Below are 22,250 nucleotides of genomic sequence, written 5' to 3' on the forward strand. Positions count from 1 at the left end.
AGGCAGGGCAGGGCAGCACCTTATGGTGCCTATTCAAGTGTTCCAATAGGTGCAGCATCCTGTGTTTTCAGCATCCCACATTTCATAATGGTAGTGGGGGTGCTTTAACTAAGGCTCGTCAAGTAAGTTTTAGTTAAAGTGCCCCCACTGCCATTTTGAAACACAGGACACTGAATACAGAAAATGCTGCAGGCATTTTAATTAGAGCAACTCTGGAGAGTCACTCTAATTAAAACACCCCCCGCATCTTGGAGCACATGTATAGATACCCTTAAAAACTAAATGGTTCAGAGAAGCATAAGCTGTCATAGGCAACAGACAACTTCATCAGATGCTGAGTGATGCCATAGCATCTGACAAAGTAGGTTGCTGCCTACAAATGCCTATGCCTCTCTGGACAAGTTAGTCTCTGAGGTTCCACCTTGCCCTACCTTCTGCCTGACTCTGGACTAACACAACTAACTACATCGCTTTCAAAATATTAATAAAAGTGTGCTGCCATTGTAAGAAAATAGACCCAAGAACAATTGTCACCGAAATATAAGAAATGCAGTTAATTCAAACAACTGCAAGCCCTGGTGTGTGTACTTTTGGGTGGGGGGGAGGGAGGGGAAATGGTATGTAATTAGTATTTAATTTTGAGTGACAAGAATTATAAGAATTGCTATGTGGGTCAGGCTACGGGGCCATTGAATCCAGTGTCCTGGCTGATAGTCTCAGGCACTAAGTATTTCAAAAGGTGGTGCTGAAAAGATACCTCGTTGCAGGACAACCATCATTCCCTCTCCAATTAAAGATATCATTCTTCCATAACAATGAAGCGTAACCATTCAAGCTACCGTGTATGTACATCATATACCAGAGAATAAATGAATCAGGCATAATATGAGTGGGATCTCAATGTTATTAGGATAAGTGATAAAATACCCTCTTCAGAGTCTACAAATCTACATGTGTCAGGAAGCCTCATGAATTTTGATAGGAGGTTGCTTCTCTCATTTAGAGACATTTCAGAGCGTTGCTGACGACAGTGCCAGTTAACTAGTGGCCCTTAAAGCTGTTACTTTCAACCGAAGCAGGCGAAGCTTAAGATTGTGATCTTAGGTACCACAGTGTAAGCCCAGCATGGACTCTGTACTTGACACCTGTGTAACAGATCACAACGCAGCCCTTTCCCTGCTGCTCACAGCAGAGGCGCCTGTTCAAATTGGGCTCTGAGTTTACATGCCCGCCCCCCCCCAATGTCTCCTGAAGATTCCAGAACCTCTCGCAGAAGAAGCTTATCGATTCCTTTTACCACCTCGCATTAGGCGCCAGCAGCCAGCACCTAGTCCTTATTGTTCTCGAAAGATACACGGAGCTGCAGTATCCGTCAGACTGACAGCTCCATCTCCTTCTGTTGCTATGGCTCGACAGCACACTACAGCCAATCAGAAAGGAGAGGGATATATTTGTCTCTGTTGCTAAAGGCAGACCAGGATCCTTGACCAATCAGGAGGCAGTAGGGAGGAGGACTGGGACTTGCTTTGAAATGCTAGCTCTCTGAAGGGACTGACTTTTCTGCTCTGCATTTTATTTTATATATATATATATATATATATATATATAAAAGAATGGCAAGTGACCTGTGGCAGCCCTTGTGTGCAGAGAGGTTCTTTTACACAAGGGGGGGGGGGGAGGCTAATTAGATGGCTGCTGCTAAATGTGACAGCACAAAGGCAGCCTGTTAGGACAGGGACAACACATCCAAAATGATTTGGAAGAGGCCCTCTCCCTGCATCCACCAAGTGAGAGTGCCCCTTCCACTTTCACATATGCTCAGACGCATCCAAATCTCAGTCATTTACCAAATAGCATATGCATATAGCCCCCTTCAAACACAAATGCACTGAACACAAAAGATCTGTCAGCTGAAGGAAAATAATGAGCAAATACCAGTACAGATATTAATACTCCAGGAAGGTCTGGAGAGATGAATTCCTGAGAGAGATCCCCACATTGTCCAGACACAAATGTGGAGTTAAGCATTTCTAATATCTTCTCATTTTATATTCTAGCCTGTTGAAAATGAAGTGTTCAGACAGAGCTGTTTATTAATAACCTTTATTTTAAAACATACTTAATTACCAATATGAACAAGAGTGCCTGCCTCCCCAGCCCTGCCATCCAAAGCTAGCCTTGGGGAAAGTAGCACCCTTTTTTTTTATTCAGAATTTCTCAAAAATTAAATAATTATGCAAAATTCTCAAAAAACTGCGCAATGATTCCCCCCTCGCTGCGATATTAAACCGAGGTCAAGGATCCTCCCTTTTCTCTCAATGTTCACGTTCTAGCCCCGAGCTCCCAATCTTATGTACAGGAAAAAATACAAGAGAGGGACTGCAGGCAGGGGCTGTAAGGCTGGTCTGGGGAAAGGCTTCTGGGACAAAGGAACTGTCAGCAATGAACTTCTCCCATGAGAGCTGCTACATCGAAACTGGGTCTCAGATATGCATTTGCCTAAAATTAATGTGCTAGGCCTCAGCAGCATATGATTACTGATTCCTGTTAGAGGCTGTATACTTCTGCAGAAGTATACAGGCCAAAAGCTGCTTTGCAAGGCATTTGGGAACGTATAGGGCCTGTTTCTCCATTGCCCCACACCTTGTGCTGTCATCCTCATCTGTATGAAATAAAAGCAAAGTTGATGTGAAATGACACCAAACCAATACCGCAGGGTGTTACTTTCCCAGAGTGGTGGGTTGTAACACATTTGTACAGAGGTAGATCCAGTGATCAACTACAAGGCAGCAGAGAATTAGGCCCATAATTTCAGACTTCTGCAAACTGGAGGAAGGGTGACCATTAGGACTGCAACACCCTTCCCTCCCAATAAGCTCCTTATCCATTTGGAGCTGTGGATTCTCAATCTGGGCTAAAAGGCTACCCAGCTACCCAGACCCACCTCCTTTCTTCTTACTTTTGTGGGAAATTTAAGATCCACCTTCTGCTAGGCACTGACCCATCGGCCAGTCCCATCTCTCCCTATATGACAGTTTTGTTAGGTACTGTAAATTCTGGCATACTCCAAAGTATGTGGCCGTGTCACAATAGGATGTGTAACACTCCAGAATTTCCAGCAAGCAGTACCACAGATTTGCCAAACTAGTATGCAGCTACCTCCTATCAAAGCTGATTTCATTCCTGGTTCTCCAACCCTGACAAACCCACACAAACCTGCTCTCCTGGCAGATTTCTGATGTTTTACTCCCAGTAAGCTGAGGGGCTTTAATTATTTCCATTATTAACAAAAACAGGTAGGGCCAGAACCATCTTGACCAGTTATAAAAATGGAGAAACCTGAACAAAGTAACTTCCATAGAACCAGTGATCAAACACTTGCAATGGACTATGCATCTTCAAATTGTTCTAGTAAAAATCTGTGATCTTCAAGGACCTCAGGTGGCTTGTCTTTGTTATTTATAAAACTTTTGATAAAACCATAGCTAAAACAAACTTTGCAACTACTAGAAAAGACCTCTCTCCCTGACTAATTTTGCCATTATCTCAGCCTGTTGATGACAAAGGGGCAACCGCTAAAGAACAGAAGGCCAAATGTAGGATGTCTGCATGCAAGTTACATTCGACTGCCAACTGAAAATTCAAACAGCAGGCATGCTGCCCAGAAAGTGTCACTGGCCACCGGGTTGCTTAGGGGATCCTCCAGCACCTGAAAGATATAATAAAAAACAAGTTTCATCATGCACTGCCTGTCAGGATGCTCTGACTCATTGAGAATGATCTCCTGGTTTCCTTCCAGACCAAGGCTAGGTGAGAATAGGGGGGTATGTATGCAGCCAAGGGTGACAATGGGTTAGGTACAATGGGGACAAAAGGAGGAAGGTTCTGCTCCAGGTACAGAGAGGGCAAGTCATCTATAGAAAGCAAGAACATAAAAATGGAAAGCAGCATTTGTGCAGTGTTGCTATCTCTCATGGCTGAGAGAAATATGCTTAGCTTTATCTTTCCCTCTGCTCATGACACATCCCCAAGAAAGCAGAAAAATAATAAAAGAGACTCCGCTGAAATTATTTCCCTAGTTCAAAACAGAAATGGTTACCCAATGAAGAAAGCAAGCTCAGGAAGGGAAATAAACATTTTCAAAGTGAATTAACCCTGTTTCCCATTTCACTTCACTTATTCCCTTCACTTACAGTGCGATGCACCCATCAAGGTAGCCTGTGGACAGCAAGAAAGATAGCTCTGGAATCTGACTATAAAGAAGGCACTTAAGACTTATTCACAGATGTCCATCGGATTCATACATTTCCTAAAACAAGCCACAGTACAAAGAAACTGAACCTTTCTCAGCATCTCCCACAAAGCAGTCAGATTTTGCAAGAATAGGCCCATGGCTATTGCACACAAAAAATATCCCTCGCAATATGACACGTGTGGAAAAAATGTCAATGTAAAACCCCCCAAATACCTTCCCAATTTCCTGAACACCTGAATAACCATTATAGAAATTTGGAGATGTCCCCTTCTGACAAATGCAAAACAGTGTAAGGCTTTTCATGCCCTGTCCACGCTACTGGGAACATCATGTTTCTAATCCCATCTCAAAATCAGAGTGCAAATCCAACAAGGCAAAAGAAAAGATCTGGCTGCAGAGCAATGGCATGCTCTGGAAATCTTAGAAAAGGCTCATTCATTATTAATACCAAAAGGCTTCCTACTTATCTGGCTCATGTTGTGGCTGGTAAAAAGGCCACTTTCCGAGACAGAGACCTATAAAGTACTGCTGTCAGAGGCTCACAAGGGGTTCTGTTACTGTCAGAGCTGCAGCTACTTCCCTTAATGGAACTAGCAGATGTGGCCTTCCTCTTTTTAAAAAAAAAGTTTATTCCAGCAGATTATGCTGATATAATGAAGATAGAAACTGCTGCTAAGTGCTCTCTGAGCCAAGAAATCTGAGGCCAAGAAATAAATACATCAATAGTCCAAGGAGAGTCCTGGGTGTGGCAGGGGTGGCTGTGAAGCTCCCAGAGTTCCTGCAGCCCTCACTTTCTAAGCAAATCCCCTTCTAGTTGCCCACCATACTTTGATGTATGTTTTTGTGTTGTTGTTTGTTTGCTTGTTTGTTTGTTGGGGGGGCTGTTGTTAACAAGGGAGGCTGCTGCAGGGCTTCCTAAATTGTTCAATCAAATGACCACCAGGTGCATGTAGCCTGTGCTTTATGGGCTAATTATCTGGTTCCAATCCTCCCCCGCACCATGCCCCATGCACACACATGGCATCTTCATTGATGTTTTCTTTCACTTAAGCCCCCTTCTGAGGTTCCTGGACCCTTGCTGGTCTCACATTTGCAGCCTCTCCCTAGGCTCTGGACCCCTTCCTGGTACCTGGGAACCTCCTGCAGCCCCTTAGTTCCTACCCACACCTCCAGACTGCTTTAGGTGTTATCTTCAAGCTGGCCTTCTGGAGCTGCAGCCATCCTGCTGATGTGGTGTTCTCTCAGCAGGCTCCCAGATGTTACTCCCAGCTTCAATCAGGGCCTCGATTTATACCTGATCACTCCCTGGATCAGATGACCCCCTAATTAGCCTTGGCCTGCACCTGCCAACAGCTTCACAAGCTACCTGACCTCTTAGTGACAGGCACCCCCAAGTGCCCTGCCACACTGGGATCCTGGCGTTTAAGTATCATTCAATTCAGAATTGTGTCTCCACCACTACTCCCCATGCAATGGATTTCTAGCTGTCATCTTTGGGATGCTGTTACTTTAAATCAGTATAGGAAAGCATAGGTTGCCATGGTAAAGATATTAGTCTAATTTGGGTGTTGTTGTTTTTTTAAGATTTACTGTAACAGTGCTTCATTTGGCTTCTTGCTCTGAGCCTTGTAGTCAGGGGGGAAAATCCCATTTTAGGAACAACAAGAAAGAGTTTGGGAATAGGTGTCACATCCAAATCTAATGGCTCAGAAAAACAGAATCAAATTGTATATGCACACTTAGAAGGTGTGAGCCCATAAAGCAGTCTCAGGTGGGATGTGCTGTGCACTGCCTGCGTAAACCTCTGGCTGTGCACAAAATTTCTGAGTTAAATAGCACATGATAAAAATACAGGCTACAGAGGCAACAGTGGCAACAGCTTCAGGGATGCATGCTTTGTTTCATACGGCTTTGATAAATAGGTTAAGTAAAAGAAGACCTCTCTCCCCTGTATTTGCTAGGCACTATTAATTGTCCTCTAACAACATGCCTAGACTGGGACTGGAGAAGGTGTGGGGAAAGAAGGGGTCACTGAGCATTAAAAAGGAGAATTGCTAGGATTTTAATCTGCCACAAGAAGTTCACTCCTCCTAAATTCCCATTTGAATTTGACTGAGAGCATGGGACTGCTCTCCTAAACAAAGACAAGTGCAAAGTCATGCACTTAGGACAGAAAAATCCCATGCATCTGTACAGTCTGGGGGCTGACTGGCTGGGCAGCTGCTCTGCAGAAAAGGACCTGCGGGTTACAGTGGACAATAAACTAATAACAAGACAACAGCATGCCCCTTGTGTGAAGAAGGCTAATGGCATACTGGGCTGCATTAGTAGAAGCATTGCCAGCAGACTGAGGAAAGTGATTCTTCCCCTCTATTTGGCACTGATAAGGCCACATCTGGAGTACTGTGTCCAGTTTTGGACCCTCCACTACAGAAAGGACATGGACAAATTAGAAAGAGTCCAGCAGAGGGCAATGAAAATGGTGAGGGAACTGGAGGACATGACTGAGGCTGAGGGAACTGGGTGTATTTAGCCTGGAGAAGAGAAAACTAAGGAGGGATTTAACAGCAGCCTTCAGCTATCAAAAGGGTGGTTAAACAAAGTAGATGGAGCTAAATTGTTCCCAGTGGTGGCACATAACAGAACAAGGAGCAACAGTCTCAAGTTTAAGAGAAGTTTAAGTTAGATATTAGGATGAACTTTCTCACTAGGAGGGTGGTGAAGCACTGGAACAAGTTACCCAGAGAGGTGGTGGACTCTCCATCCTTGGGAGGTTTTTAAGACCTGGGTAGACAAAGCCTTGCCTGGGATGATTTAGTCGGGGATGGTTCTGCTTTGAGCAGGGGGTTGGACTAGATGACCTCCTGAGGTCCCTCCCAGCCCTAGTTTTCTATGATTCTATGACTTTCCCAACACTTGCACTTCCTTTCACAGGACCAAATATGAAGTCATGATTCAGGGTCTACTGAATAGGGAGTAGGGAGAGACTGCTTACAGTTGTCTCCCTAGACATTACTCCCAGCTATGCTAATGGAGAAAGGCATTATAAATTAAGCTTTAGACATTCAGTGGCAGTCTCCCTAAGAGAATACCACACTTGTGAACAGCTGAGACTGGAAGAGATGCAAGTTCCCCTATGGACATAACATACATTTGAAGTCATTTCAAAAGTGGACTATTTCAGAAGATCAGCAGCTGTTGTGTTCCAGTTGTTACGTGTGGATAAACAGGGAACAAAATGAATACAGCAAAATCACTCCAATTATAAGACAGCTTCATCCAGCCTTAAAATTAGGATGGTTTTGCAGCCCATATGAAAAGCAGTCCCTTTGAAAATGTTTCAAATGTACCTGTGTCAGTATCCAAAGGAGGTTGATTTGCTAATAAGCTCAACAGCTAGTGGGCATCTGAAAAAGAGCCAACCATTTGAAAGAATTTGGCACACAGAAGCTTCCGTTGGGACAATCCAGCACCAAACATAATGAGTTTTTTTTTTAAATTAACGTGGATTGGGACTGCACAGCACCTAAGAAGATCAGGCTACTAAATTAGGTGTCACTATTGATTTAGGTGACTAACCTTAGACTGCCATATTTGAAAGCACCAGCCAGGGCACCAAAACCATGATTCTGGCTGGAAATCTTGGAAATAGCATAGCTGTGTGCTTCCTCATATTAAGCAATTCAGGACTACCTGTAATGGCCATTTGCAGTGGCTGCAGCTGGCACCAAAAGAGAAATCATCCTAGAATATCCCCCATCTCTGAGGTTGTGCATCAAAATCAGATGTTCAAGATGAACAAGACAAATGACTCCTTGGAGATCTGTTCTTGTGAGGACAGCTCCCTGTAGGGGGAGCTCAGAAAGGGGGATGAGGGTATCCCACCATGATGATTTTCTTAAAGGAAGTCCAAACTTCCACATCTCCCATTTCCACCTGAAGGGGGATCGTACTCCAAAATTCATGTACTGTGGTCTTTTCTTCTGTAGGTGGGATGCATTCTCTTACCTGGCTATGTTCCGAAGCCTGGCTTTCCTCCAAACAGGGCATGGATACAGGGAGACACTGAGGTTTGCCAAGCACAGTTTGTGGAGAACTGGAAAAGAAATGCATTAGCACACATCAGAATCTAGGTACCCTTTGGGTGTTCCTCTGCAATCATGCCCCTCTCTGTTTACAAAAGAATCCCAGCAGCTGGAATGGAGGGGACCCTGCAGGACAAAGCATTTGCAGAGGGAGAAGATTTTATGCATATGTTGGGAAGGACTATATAAAACCCAGGCCACATCCCCAACCCTACCATCAGGGTTTGTAAGAAGAGAAGAGATCCTGAAGTGGGAGCACTGTCACTGCCAGGAGTAGTGATGAGGAATGGCACCTAGATATTCAATTTTGTTTCTGTACCTAAAGCCCCCTCTGCACATTACAGGTATTGTGCAGTTAACTGGTTAATTATGTCATTACCTTGAAACTAGCTGTGTGTGCAAAGTAGCTATCATGCAATAGAAAGTTCCAACCAGCTATAAAGTTAGACCTCTAAAATGTGTTGCTACTGAGCTTTAATTTGCATGTGTAGCAGTGTCCCCTGTAGCTGGGAGCTACAGGTGTGGAACCACTGGGCTTACACAGGGCTCTGTGTCTGAGGTGTGCCTCATGCACAGCTGAGACCCAGGGTTCCTGCAGCCGATGGGACTCTGGGTCTCAGCTGTGCATGAGGCTCAATCTGGACCTAGGGCCCTGTCACCCTGCAGGGGCTCTGGGTACCAGCCATGTGTAGCACCCACAACCAGGAGCCCCCTCAGCAAAGCAGGCTCACAGCCGTGGGTGCCTGCTCCTTGCGGATGCAGGGGCAGCCTAGGATTGGGCTCCCCCTGCACTGGCAATAAGGCACAATTGGATCTAATGCATGATCCCATAATCTTGTCTCCTTCCTTGCACATGTATCATGGCAGGAGGTGCAACCGTCTGCATCACACATTCAAGCCAGTTGTGCCTTTACCTACACATATAAAGGGAGCCTAACAGACTTTCTTCAGCAAGTAGACATTGACCAAAGATTGTGTCTATCCTGGAGCATATCACAGAAACAATGATCTTTGAGTCAAAACACAAAGCTTCTGGAACCAGCCATAACATCCTCAGCAACTCCTCTAGTCTCTCAAGGCCTTTAGCTGGGAGTCCCAAGTCTCAGCCTGTCCTTCATCCACACCTATTGTCTGGCTCCCTCAACAGTCCTCTCCAGGGACAACAGAAGTGCCCGGGTCTTAGCTGTAGCACTAAGCTAAGGATATTTATTAGATTTCTATGTCCCTCTCTCCCAAAGAGATTGAGGGAGACTTGCAGTAAAAAACAAAACAAAACAACCCCCCCAAAAAAACATACATTATGAAGACAGATAAAAATATTCAAATAAAATATTATGTAACAGACCAAACAGAATTAGAGGGATAGGACAGAGGAGATGGACAGAGGACTCTCACTCCTCTCCCACAGTGACTTTTTCAGAGATGCTGCCTGCTGCATTAACAGCACAGTTGGTGCTGCTCCCTGCAATACTCCCCCTCACAGATGTTTGGTTTCAACAACCGCAACGCAGAGGACCCATTGGAAGGAGACTTGCTAGCAGCTTGAGCTGGGCTCCCAGCAATCCATGAAGCATCCACAAGTTGCAATGGGCATATTAACTTTTGTAGTTCCCTGCACCAACAGGCTGGCTGGAAAATCCTGGTTCTCTTGATGCCTGTGGTGCAGTGGGCTTTTCTGTTTGAAATGCAGATCACTAGGGAGTGTTGCTCTGTCTGGCTCATAAGCTGTGCAAATTCCATCTGCTCCAATCAAAGGAGTGAAAAAGTCACTGCAAGGCTGGCCTTAACAACAAGCAGCTGCTTGGGGCACACAGCCTGCCAGTTCACTACCTGGACCAAGCTCCTCTGTCTGGCAGCAGGACCAGATGGAGAAGCAGGAAACTCGCAGCCTGTTTCCTCCTCACACCCCCACATCACAGCTCCGAGCCCAGATCACAAAGCTGGATTTAGTCCTAAGCCTCTGGATTCTTTCCAACTGTAAAAAGCCCCTTCAGGAAATCAATTGGAGTTGTTCTAATCAGCTTTCAGCCCGAGTCCTGTCAGGGCAAGCACCTTTAAAATGAGACAGAAGCCGATTAAGGCTCCTTTGATTAGCCTGCAGCTCTGCCCCTGCAATTATCAGCAACCAGTTGAGGGGCAGAGGGTGGTCAAAGAGAGCGAGCAAATGACTGGACCTCTCTTCCAGGCTCTGACAGTGACTTGTTGCACGCATGCATGTGTGAGAAGGGTTTGAGCTTTTCCTCTGATGCCATGTTTAGCTCCAGTTACAGTGGACTCCTCACCCTCTTGCTGCTGTACACTGATTACTAGTCTTGCCCATGCCATTTTAAGGACAACCATTGGTGGTGTCAAGACTCCATGGATAAAATTTTCAAGAGTGCTCTAGTGACTTAGGAGCCCCCCAACCACCAGGGAAACTTCTGTGCCTCAGCATCCACACCACTTCAAAATCTCCCCTATATGCCAAATCAAGACTATCCCCACCCCTGCAAGGGAACTGGGTAGGACAGTAAATGAATGCATAGCAGCAGAGATGGGGAAAATAAATTCACTGCTTTCAGGAAATCTGTGTCATTGCAGTCAGCAGGGCTCCCATTGCCAGAAGCCTGATCCAGGGGAGTGGTGGGTGGATTCCTGACAAAGCGTATGCACCCAAGACATACTACAGCAAGGTGACATTTACCAAGGATTTCCCCATATGTTGGCATAGTTTAAAAAGAAGCACATGTTCATTCTGGGACCAGAACATGCAGTTTTAGATCCAGCCAAAACATGGGATATGCTAGGCACAGCAATAGCTGTAGGCGTCAGGCCAACAGGGGAGGGAAGAGAGGCTTTTAAGCAGAGTTGGGAATTAGGAAACACGGGGTTCTAATTCCAGTCCCTCACCCTGATCTCCCTCATCTGTAAAATGGGAATAACAAAACTTCCCCCACTTACTTATCTGATATGACAGGTCCTGCAGCTAAGTAAAGGAAAACTTCTTCACGATGCTTGTTCTGCAGCATTTGCTGCTGGAGCACATCATGAAAATAACAGGGAAAGGTTGTGCAAACCATGAACTGAACTTGCAAGAACGAGAAAAAACTCTGCAACCGTGAAGTATTTTGTGTGGGCAGAAACCCAAGAGCAGAACCAGAAAGCTGTGGCCTGTGACAGTCTGCCCTGTAGAAAAAGCTTGTCACAAGGCTACACGTCTCCAAAAGCTATTTTTGGACAGTTCACACAGGCCTTATTACCCCAACTGTCAATATACAAGGCAGGATCACCAGAATTGATGCTATGCCACAGATGAGCTGAGCAAGTGGCTCAGAAGCTAAGCCTGTTCAGATACAGGTGCCTGTGCCTTCTCTTACTGGACCTGGATCCACTTTGCCCTGCACCATGCAGAACCACTTCCACCTGGGAAATGACTGCATTTCACATCCACTGTGCACCAGTGTAAATGCTTACAAAGGGGAAGCACAATGAGAGACCCAGGCTCTTGGTGAGAGATGCAGACTCAGAGGCAGGGACTGCTTGGAGACCAGAGATGCACTTGGCACAGCAACCTATCTACACTGCTGCCCCTCAGCAGGCCTTGTGCCCTCTGCTCCTGTTACCTGCAAGGAAGACTGGTTTCCAGAGACCCTAGCTGTCCTTCTCTAAGCATGAAGCTTCCAACCTCTAACTCTGCCTGCTGACTGATGCTTCCTGAACTGGCCTCGATGCAGCCACCTGGAAGGACCCAGCTCAAGGGAGCTCTGACACCTGTTGAAATAAATGTTCATGTTAGGAGAGCTGCAGACAATGAGACTCAAGTGGCAAACCCAGCCTCCTCCTGCCCCTTCTTCTCAGGAGATGCTTAAGCCATGGTCAAAGGCCCTTTCTCAGTTCAGCCCTACAGTCAGACACCCAGGACCAGACATGATAATTAGCTAGCACCTGGCTGCAGTGCTCCTGGCTGCTGTTCTTCCTGCCCCTTTATCCACCCTCTGATCTCATTCGAGAGGAACTAAATGATGTGTCAAACTGAGACTGCTTTTCAGAAGGGGAGAATTGCAGGAAGGGTAGGAGACAAGGCAGGAAGAAAAGACAGAGGAACAGAGAAGGAAGGGAGAGAAGGGAGAGCAAGGGAGGAGAAAGGGAAGTGGTAAGGGGAAGTGCGGTGTGTGGCGGAAGGACTGATGCAGCCAGGAGGTGAGTGCATGGACAGGCAGCACTAAGCTGTTCAGAACTGGGAAGTGGGGGAGGGTTAAAGACCCAGACATCAGGGCCAGTGCAAACAGTTGAAGAGAGTTTGCCAGAGCAAGCAGGACCCAGTTGCCTGGGGAAGCGCTGTCTCACAGAAGGGGTTGCATCCCAGGTAAAGAGATAGCTGGGGAGGAAAAATAAACCTTAGTCCAGGTCTGGTGGCCTACATTTCTCAGACTTGATCCCAAGCTGTCAGTCCCAGGACTCCAGAGCTTAGGATAAACCCAGCTGCCCTCCTTCCTTGCTACCATGCTACAGAGGCTGCCTGGGGGAGCAGGAGGGTTGGAGACAAAGGCAGAAGTCTGCAAAACCACAGGGGCTCTGAACCAGGCAGTTCCACTAACCTGCTGTGCCAGGGCTCCAGGGGCGGGCCCAGCTGCTTTCGCCAGAGACTCCTCCTGCGCTGGGCATCAGCTGCCTCCCATCCAACTGCTCTGCTTGGAAGGGGAGTGGCCCATAGCAGCATGGGACAAGGTTTTCCAGCCAGGGGCTGGGGGCATTGTAACTGGATGCCCCTCTGGTCTCCAGGATGATGGAGCTAAGGCTGGTTCCAGGTTCCAGGACAGCTTCAGTACAGAAAGCTGCAGGCTCCTCAGCACTGAGAGCAGTCACAGACGTTCTGCTTGACCTGGTTTTCTGTAATGGGCTGCCCTGCAGAAAGCTGTAGTGATGCAGCAAATGAGAGGTTGGATTATGCTGCTCTACAAAGAGCAGCAGCAGCATCTCTTAAGGGGAGAAACAGCTGTTCAGTACCTACAGCAACCCAACCTATGCTGCTGCTCTTGTGGAGTGGGACACATGGCTGAACACTGGAGGCCCACTCCTGGCAGGCAGGGGAACTTATGCCAGCTGCTCAGGTTGTCTGAGGCTGATCTTGGGGCATTTCCATTGATGAAAGGAGTCAAGACTCTCCACACAGCCCTCCCTGGGAACTGCCAACTTGCGGGAAGGGTCAGTCCCATGATGGAAGTTAAAGAACATTTTGCTCAGGGATGAGACACTCTCATGCATCACCTGGAATTCAGCAACGTTGAATATGTCCTAACAGCAGAACAGTCCACATCTGCAGCTGACTGCTCCCAGCCTGGGTCACAAGGCACAAAGGACAGCTCTACATGCCCTGAGCCAATATCTGCATGGAATTCATCTGGAAGGCATTAGACAGGGCAAGTGAAGGGACACCCCTGGGAGCCCTAAATGCAGTACAACTGAGAAGCCAAAAACAGTTTTGTTTTCACTCTGAGAGGGTGCAATGAAAATACTCAGTTGTGGGTTTTACTACAGTGACCTGCAGGCTTAGGGTTGAAGGTTGCATGGGGACAGCCACCTACTAACCAGGGGAGGGAGATTCCCTTGGGCTGCTGAAAGTCTTTAGTCTTCATCGGCTAGGTGTCACTCTCTACCAATCCAACGTTATAATAGCAGGAGAGACAGACACCTGACTGGAATGGTTTAAAGAAGCATAATCTGCCCTTGAGCAGGGGTTGGAGTAGATGACCTCCCGAGGGCCCTTCCAGCCCTGCTCTTCTATGATTCTTTAACAGAACAGCAGATGCAGTTTTGGGATTTTCACAGGCCAGGCAGGAAAAGGGCAGGACAGTAGGGAAGCTACATGCCAGGCCCCTGGGAATGTTGCAAATTTCACCAGTGTCTGAGCACTGGCAACTGTTGTGACTTCTGCTGTTCCCCCACCCAACAGTGTCTACTCTGACAACCAGTTGCAATAGCAGGGCCACATCTCCAATAGCCAGTCACTGATCCCTGCTCCACGGAGAGAGGGGGTGACTGATACTGGGGACCTAATTCCACACGGTGATGGCTACCAGTAGAAAGAGACAGCTTGACCAGAGCAGTCCTCCAATGATTACTTGACTGAGCAGTGCAGAATTGCTGGTCCTAAGGAAACAGTAGTAGTAAAAAGTGCCTTTCTGTTTATTGCTGGGCTCTCAGCTGCCTCTACCACCTCCCAGGTCCACTAGGAGACTAACCTGCAGCCTGTGGCATGGAAGATCCACTCTCTGGCTGGTGCTTTGCTTGGTGGGCAGAAACCTTCTCATGAGTGGAGCTGACAAGCCTCTCTACCTGACTGAACCGGGACTTTTGACGGCGACGATAATTGGCAAACCAGTTATAGACCTGATTTGGTTGCAGGTTTGTGTCCCGAGCCAAACCCTCCTGCAAACCCAGGAGGAGCAAGGGAAAAAGAATAAACCATATCCAAATAACCAGGCTTGTCCCTCCCACTTCCAAAAGCAACCAGACAGTGTGGGCTTCAAAACCACCAAGGACCCTCATAAACTGGATAGACCACACAGCCACCCCTGATAAATTAGCCCATGAAAAGGAAGAAGGTAGAAACAATACATTCTCCTTAAGCATCCCATTTGGAGAAGGGAGTCCCAGGTATTCCAGTGAGTCTTTGCCTTTCATACAATTAACAGATGTACGCTTAACTGACAAAACTCAGTAAATGGTTAATTGCTTTCATGATTTTAATGGAGCAGGCAAACTAACCACTAGAATGAAGGTTACTGGGCTTGATGCAGGAAATGCTGCCTGCAAGATGTCAGACTGAACAATTATAACAGGCCGTTCTGCCCCTAAGAAATCTGAGACTCTAGAATGGACCTTTGAAATTCTTGCCCATTGCACAAAAAATTGCAAAGAACTTTTCTACTAAATGATCAGAAGCCAGAAATAACACAGTTCAATTGCATTTGTAACTGTTAACTTTTCTCCCTTGCATGTAGTGATTATTACAGTCTCACATTAAACAACCAGATTTTCTAAATAATATAATTTGTCCTATGTTAGATATGTGCATATCAATTTGCAATGTTTCTTTAATTTTTTTGTATTTATTTTTATTCTGACAATAAGCCTGCATGGGCTTATTCATTTTGGCTCTTTATGTAACAGGTTTGTCTCTCTCACAAGTACCTTGATAATTTATTCAGCCACCATATATTACATATTTTTTCCAGAAGTACAACTCCAAGTGCAGTTCAGGGCATAAGGGACATAGCTATGAAACAACTGTGTAACTGATGCATCCTATTGATCTATAGTGGACTTATGTGCATAAGAATGGTTCACTACATATTTAAACAAATACCTTTCAGGACTCTGACTAATACACTGGTGCATATCTAAGGTTGTAGAAAAAACTGGCTCTTATATTAAACAATTTGATAAATAATCTGATTGTATAATTAAAGGCTGTATATTATAATGTCCAGGCATAAGAGGACAGAGTTTTAGCTTAGCATACAACCTTACACTGTCACCTCCTGGCTTCTGAGCATTCACCTAGATAACCTTAATGTCCTCCTAATATACATTTGTGCTGGAATTTTGTAGGGTCTGTAACAGTTCTGAAGAAAGAGACAAAAAGAAACTTCAGAATACAGAACTATCCAGGTAGGCCCTGCCCAGCCAAATTAAGCCCGCGCACTCCACAGCACTGTATATTCTGGCTGAAACCTTAAAAAGAGTTTAGTGAGGAGACTCTGTGTCCAACACACATGTGAGCAAAATGCAAGTTTAACAGATGATAACTCAGTGAACTCAAAACCAATAATCAAAATAATTCTCTCCAGCACTTTTCAGTGAGGGCTGCTTCCCTAGACTTCATCTAGCCATTTCACAGTGTCATCAGTATAAAGTAGTGTTTTTAACAGTTGAGAAGGTATTTTTCCAATCTCTCTGTTCTTCAGAGCATCAGTAGCTATTTTGCTTGAATTTTAAAAGTAGTATATAGAAGGGACATTCAGGGTCTTAGATCAAGACTGCAAAACTTCAGCCCCAAAAGTGAAAGTTGCAAGTGACTGAGAAGAATGGCTTAGAATAGAAACATTTCTGGAGCCCTGACCACAAAAGAAACCTTCAGTAACAGCCCTGGTGCCAACGCAGCACACAGCATCCATACCCGCTGCTTCTTGTCTGGATTTGTTGTCACCTCTGCAGCAAACCTCTGCAGCTTTCTGCGCACCTTTTCTGGATAGTTTCGATTCTTCAAACCTTCAGGACATAGGGAAACTGGTGGAGGATTCCTGCATGCAATAAAATTCATGATCACTGGGATGCCAGGACTACAGCAATAAAAATCAATGGGAGTTTGGATACTGATCATACTGGAAGCAGGCTGAAGCTTCAAGTTCACAGACAAACTTATTCCCCCAAGAAGGGAGCATCTTAAGGTGTAAGCAAGCCCCTTAACCTCCACCCACCATGACCTCCTATCACAGTGAAGGAAGCACCAAATATCCCCCTGCCAGAGGTACCTCTTCCTGCAGCGGAATTTCTGCACGGGTGTCAGGGAATCAGTGCGGTGTTTCTCCATAGCCCTGTGGTAGTGGATCTCATGCCAAAGTGCCACCAGCTCTTTCTTTTCTTCTACCCTGCAATGCTATGATGACAGCAAGGCTAAGCACACCCTCTCCACACAGTTAACCAGAGCCCCTTATAGAAAAGAGAGTCCTCAGCACACTGACGCGAAGAGACAGGGATTCAAACTGGTTCAATTGAATTTGTAATCTTCCCCAAGCTTGGAGCTCTTTTGTAGCCTACTACTCCTTTTCTAACCCACATAGAGTGACACACTGAAGGAAAAAAGCTTGCTGCACATCTGTCAGCCTTTTATTTTTAAGGCTGATAAAAGGAGCTCACACAACAGTTCTGTTCCCTGCATGGCTGATACTGAGAGAACAGAGATAGTCCAGGCTTCCTTGCACCATTTCACCTCTGGCTCAGTGATGCAAACAGCTGACTACTCAGGCACTGGCGCACCAGTGCACGTATGTGTGTGCCAAGCTTCAGCACCTGAGTAGCCCTAATTCCAGTAGGAATTGCCCCAGTGCAGCTGGGAATGGACATGGGCCCTCAGTGCTTTTACAGAGAAATAATTCTCTCTCTGAACAAATGTTTCTCCCCATGGTTTCTCCATGGATGTCAGGACTGTGCAACCCTCCTCCAAACTCCTTGAGGATCCCAAATTGTCTAATCCTCTTCTTGGAGTTGTGTTTTAAGTATGAGGTCTAATCTCACTTCCTCTCCCCAGGTTCACTGAGACCAAAAGTATGTTCCTACCTCCAGGAGCCTACAGGCTGTTTCATGCTGACCCCAGTGGATATGGACAAACACACAGGCTCGGACTATGTGGATACTGGTGAGGAAATGCATCCAGTGTTTGCACTCCATCACAGCCTGCACTAGCTTCTGCAAGCTGGGAGAAACACTTTGGAGATCTTGGCAGAGCTGTCCCGCTAACTTCAGCAGCTGGGCCTCTGGTGGGTTCTTGTTTTTATTCTTATTTAGCAGCCTCATGAACCGCTTCATCCTTACGTTCCACTGGACCCCTTTTCTGTGCAACACAGAAACAACAACTGATGTTTGAGCTGCTAAATGAACCTCCCTGCCTCTATCAAGGCACAAGACTGCCTTCCAGTCTAGTTCCTACCCAACAATACAAACTCCACAGCACTTCTATTGCATTTTTCATCTTAAAAGTACTTGGTTAAGTAGGAAATTCCTCAGCACTCTTGTAAGGCAAGTATTATTCCAGGTTCACAAAGATAAAAAAACTAAGGCCCAGAAAGGTGCAGTGGTTTGAAATGGCAGAATTTGCAAAGGAAGCCAGGAGACTGACTTGCAGCAGCCTTAGACATACTCCCTCCCTCTGAAACCAATAAGCAGCCAGGGAATGTTAAGAAACCACATCAGAAATATGAGATACTTAAAAAAATAAACTAAAAAAAAAAAAAAAGGAACAGAGGGAACTAGACTTGACACCCTAACATTATATAGACATGGCAGGAATGGAGACTAATTTCTGAGACTTATGTTTTTATTAGTTACAAGGAGAATTTTAGTACCCATGCAAAATAAAACTAAACTGACCACTGGCTGGAGAAATCCTTTGAACACTTGCCTCTGCACTTTATTCATTCCCCTCTAGCCCCAGGCTACCCTTCGCTGTGCTTTTCTTTCCTATTTTCTGTCCTTGTGATAAGGTATTTAGCAGAATTCACAGATTCACTGGAATCTGACATGGCCATGCCATGAGCACAGAGACTGGGGATACTTTCTTGTGGAGACATGCTGCAATGAATGGATTATACCTTTCTGGGTGCAAAGATCTGAGTCTTCAGTACAAAACTCTGTATCACACTATGAAAGGAAACATTTTGTAAAAATGTCCCTTCCTCAAAAGCACTCAGACTACCACATAATTAAAATATCCATCACTGGACTAACCAAAATCAAATTACATTGTGGCAAGTGACAACCAAACCTTTATTCTAGGTAAGCAAGATCAAGTTATTGCCCATCTGTTGGAAAAGATACCGGCTTACACGTTGCAGGGCTGTTGGTTATAGCCATGTTGGGTCTTAGGACATAGGTAGGCAAGGTTCTTTGGGTAGCTGTGATATCTTTTATTAGACCAACTCAATAGTTGGAAAAAAGTTCTTTGCAAGCTTTCAGGCACAAACACCCTGCTTCAAGGCGTAGGGAGACTGCTGCTGTTCGAGTTCTCCAAGGTGGAAAACAAGCTCAAGTATACAAGAAGTCTGTGAAAATGCAAATGAGTGGAAGTTGAAAGAGCCACCCGGATACCACTCAAAGACTTGCTGCAGCACAAAAAGAAAATCCCTACAAATCGCACGCCATTAGTTATAACATCCTTCCCTGGAACCTATATGGAAAATCCTCAAACAATTGCAACACATACTAGAAAAAGACCCAGTTCAAAGAGATCTTTCCAGAACCACCCACCCTAGCCTTTAAGCAAGCACTGAACCTCACTAACCTCATCACCAAAAGCAAACTTCCTATGACCCAAATCACATCAAAGTGGATCCAGACCATGCCGGGACAAGAAATGTAAGACCTGCTAACACATCTCCACCACTCCCACAGTTACTGCTTTCCACAACAGAATCAGCACCATTCCTGGATCTTACACCCATGGGCGACTAGTGCCGCCTTAGTCAGGGGGGGCATATGCCCCCCTGCGACCAGTCCCAGAGCGGGGGGGTTCCCCTGTGGGCAATGGGGGGGGGTCCCCCGGGTGATCCCATGATGGCCGATTGTTGCGGCCGATCGCTGCACTCGCTGCAGCTGCTTCCAGGAGTGGCTGTAGCCACTTCTGAGAGTAAGTGCCCGCCAGCCGATCGCTGCAGCCACTCCCAAAAGTGGCTGTAGCAAGCGCAGCGATCAGCCACCACTTGCAGGGGGGCCACCGGTGTTCATGCCTGCCCCCCTGCCCATTGCCTTAGCGATGAGCGCCGTCATCAGGGGGTGCACAAGCACCCCGTGCACCCCTACGCATTGCCGCTGCTTACACCTGCACCTTCAGAAATGTTATCTCTCTCATCAGTGCACTAAATGCCCTGATGGAAAATATGTAGGAGAAACCAACCAATTGCACACCAGAATGCATGTACACCAAAAGTCCATCAAAGACAAAAATATCCAATTATCTGTGGACGCACACTTCTCACGACAGTCCCTCTCTCTCCGAACTCTCACTTCTAATTCTCAAAAGGGAACTTACAAAACACCTTTCCTAGACGAGCCTATGACCTTCACTTCATAAATCGACTGGATACAAAAAATCATGGATTTAATACAGACTTTGGATATATGGCACATTACAACTTGCCTGACATCTGACACACCAGGTAACCTCCAGCTGACCACTTGCATTCCTTCACACATTTCCCTCCCTTCCCCCCATCCATCTCTACCCATTATCTTCCCCACTTCCACTCATTTGCCTTTTCACAGACTTCTTGTTTACTTTAACTTCTTTTCCACCTTGGAGAACTCGAACAGCAGCAGAGTCTCCCTATGCCTGAAGAAGCTGTTTGTGCCCAAAAGCTTGCAAAAACCTTTTTTCCAACTGTTTAGTTGGTCTATTAAAAGATATCACATTTACCCAAAAGAACCTTGCCTGGCTTAGGTGTGAAATTCCATAGTCTAATAAATGGTTGGGACAAGAGACCTGTAGCTATTATTTTATCTCTACTACCTTGGTAAAAGCTAAATGGGAACACCCTGCACACGGGGCTTTGGAAGAAATGCCTATAAAGTGAAATGTATACACTCCAAAGGAGGGCAGGACAGCATGCTGGGGGCCGAGCCACAGAGTGCAAATAAGTAGCAGGAGCAGACCATTCACTGCTATTACATTAGCTTTGTCTTCACTGCAAAGCAGGTGCATAACAAAGTGAGTGGTGGAGACAAGCCACCTCCCCGTAGCTACTGAAGGTCAGTTCTGCCCTCCTTCCTGCAACCCCAGCGGATGGTGACTTACACCGAGGCAAAACTGAAAGCGTGCCTTGTAGGCTGGGAAATCCTACCCCAGCGTTTACCGTGACCAGCTACTGTGGGTAAAGGTACATGCGGACTGCCTCTCAGTACGATCTAAACCCAAGTTACCTGAACACGGGGTGAAGATGCAGCTCTCTCCCTACTGGAGGTACAATGGCACGGAGGCCAGAGACCCTTCAGGCCAGATTCCTCGGCAAGCCAGGGACCAAGGCGCCCCCCGCCAGAAGCTAGCAGGAATCCCTCCACCGCCTTCAGCCCAGAGGAGCAGACAGGCTGCTTGCCCTGGGGGCAGGGACACAAACATCCTCCCCAGAGCTCCATTATAACCACTCGTTTTGGCTGCAACACCCGTCCCGAGAAGCGCTTCACCCGCAGCCACGCTGCAGATCCCGATGCTCCCCGGCGAGCAGCAGGGGAAAACGGTAACACGGCCAAGCAAAGGCACCGTTTTCTAGGGCGGAGTCAAGCCGGGAGCCGGGCCCGACCTGGGCCGTCTGAAGACGGAGGCGAGAGGCGGCGGAAGCAGGCGGACGGGGCGCCCGCGGGGTGCGGCTGCAGCCCGCGCGGACACGCACCCCGGGCTCCTGGAGCCGCCCCGGAGCCTCCAGCAAAGCTCCCCTCGGCAGCCCGGCCCCGCCTTACCTCCCGGCGGCCGGCATCGCCTCGCCTCGCCTCGCCTCGCGCCTGCAGCGAGCCGAGGGCCGGACGGATCCGCCGCTCCGGGCTCCGCTCCTCCCGCCAGCGGGGCCCCCTGCAGCCCGCCGCAGCGCTCGCTGGAGCCTGCGGGATCCCCTCCAGCCAGGGAGGGTTCAGGGACGGGCAGAGAAAGGGGTTCCTCCCCCCACCCCAGGGAGATCAGAGCTCAGCTCCTCGCTGCAGGAGGCGCAGATGGATTCAGCCCAGCAGAGCCCGTCTTGCCTCCTCAGACAGGACCAGGGCCCCACGGGGGAGCAGCCACCTAAACCCCAGCCCCGGCTATCAAATGCTACCCCGCATCTTGTTCAGCTAGTGTACTTTAAGTTGGGCTGTTCTGATTTCTCCAGGAACGTGAATGGTGGCCTGCAGCTGAGGGGCAATCACTAGCTTCTTGCTTTTGGAGCAACAAGGTACCTTTCTCGGGCTTCAGAGTTTGGGACAGCAAATCCTGGAAGTTTGAAGGACAGAGCCCAACTCAGTGCAAACCGGACATAACCATGACCTCTGCAGAGGCAAGGCTGGTCATAAGAGACGAGGGAGCCTTGCCCGAAGGAGCACACGTCTGCTTCTGTGCACCCTGGGCTTTGGGCAGAACATTTCACCTTTGACTTTCTGCATTTTCATTTAATATATTTACATGTTTTACA

The 22,250-nt window shown here is 47.0% G+C and overlaps 1 protein-coding gene across 2 annotated transcripts; it reads right to left on the reverse strand.

The window, feature by feature from the left end:
* Positions 1 to 2,087: 2,087 nt before the first annotated feature.
* ANHX (anomalous homeobox) lies at positions 2,088 to 22,185 on the reverse strand. 2 transcript variants are annotated; one of them, XM_019493613.2, is made up of 10 exons: positions 21,550 to 22,185; positions 17,662 to 17,935; positions 16,857 to 16,981; positions 16,502 to 16,625; positions 14,562 to 14,748; positions 13,588 to 13,720; positions 12,918 to 13,234; positions 11,943 to 12,090; positions 8,264 to 8,351; positions 2,088 to 3,709 (listed from the first exon to the last, which is right to left on the reverse strand). In XM_019493613.2, the coding sequence occupies exons 1-10, from the start codon at positions 21,564 to 21,566 to the stop codon at positions 3,617 to 3,619; spliced, it is 1,506 nt and encodes a 501-aa protein (XP_019349158.1). In that variant the 5' UTR covers positions 21,567 to 22,185; the 3' UTR covers positions 2,088 to 3,616. The 2 variants fall into 2 exon arrangements, with proteins under 2 accessions (XP_019349158.1, XP_019349159.1); XM_019493614.2 differs by lacking the exon at positions 21,550 to 22,185 and adding an exon at positions 21,016 to 21,396.
* Between the last annotated feature and the right edge of the window lie 65 nt (positions 22,186 to 22,250).

The sequence above is a fragment of the Alligator mississippiensis genome, chromosome 10 (genome assembly GCF_030867095.1).
Source record: "Alligator mississippiensis isolate rAllMis1 chromosome 10, rAllMis1, whole genome shotgun sequence".
Classification (NCBI taxonomy): Eukaryota; Metazoa; Chordata; order Crocodylia; family Alligatoridae; genus Alligator; species Alligator mississippiensis.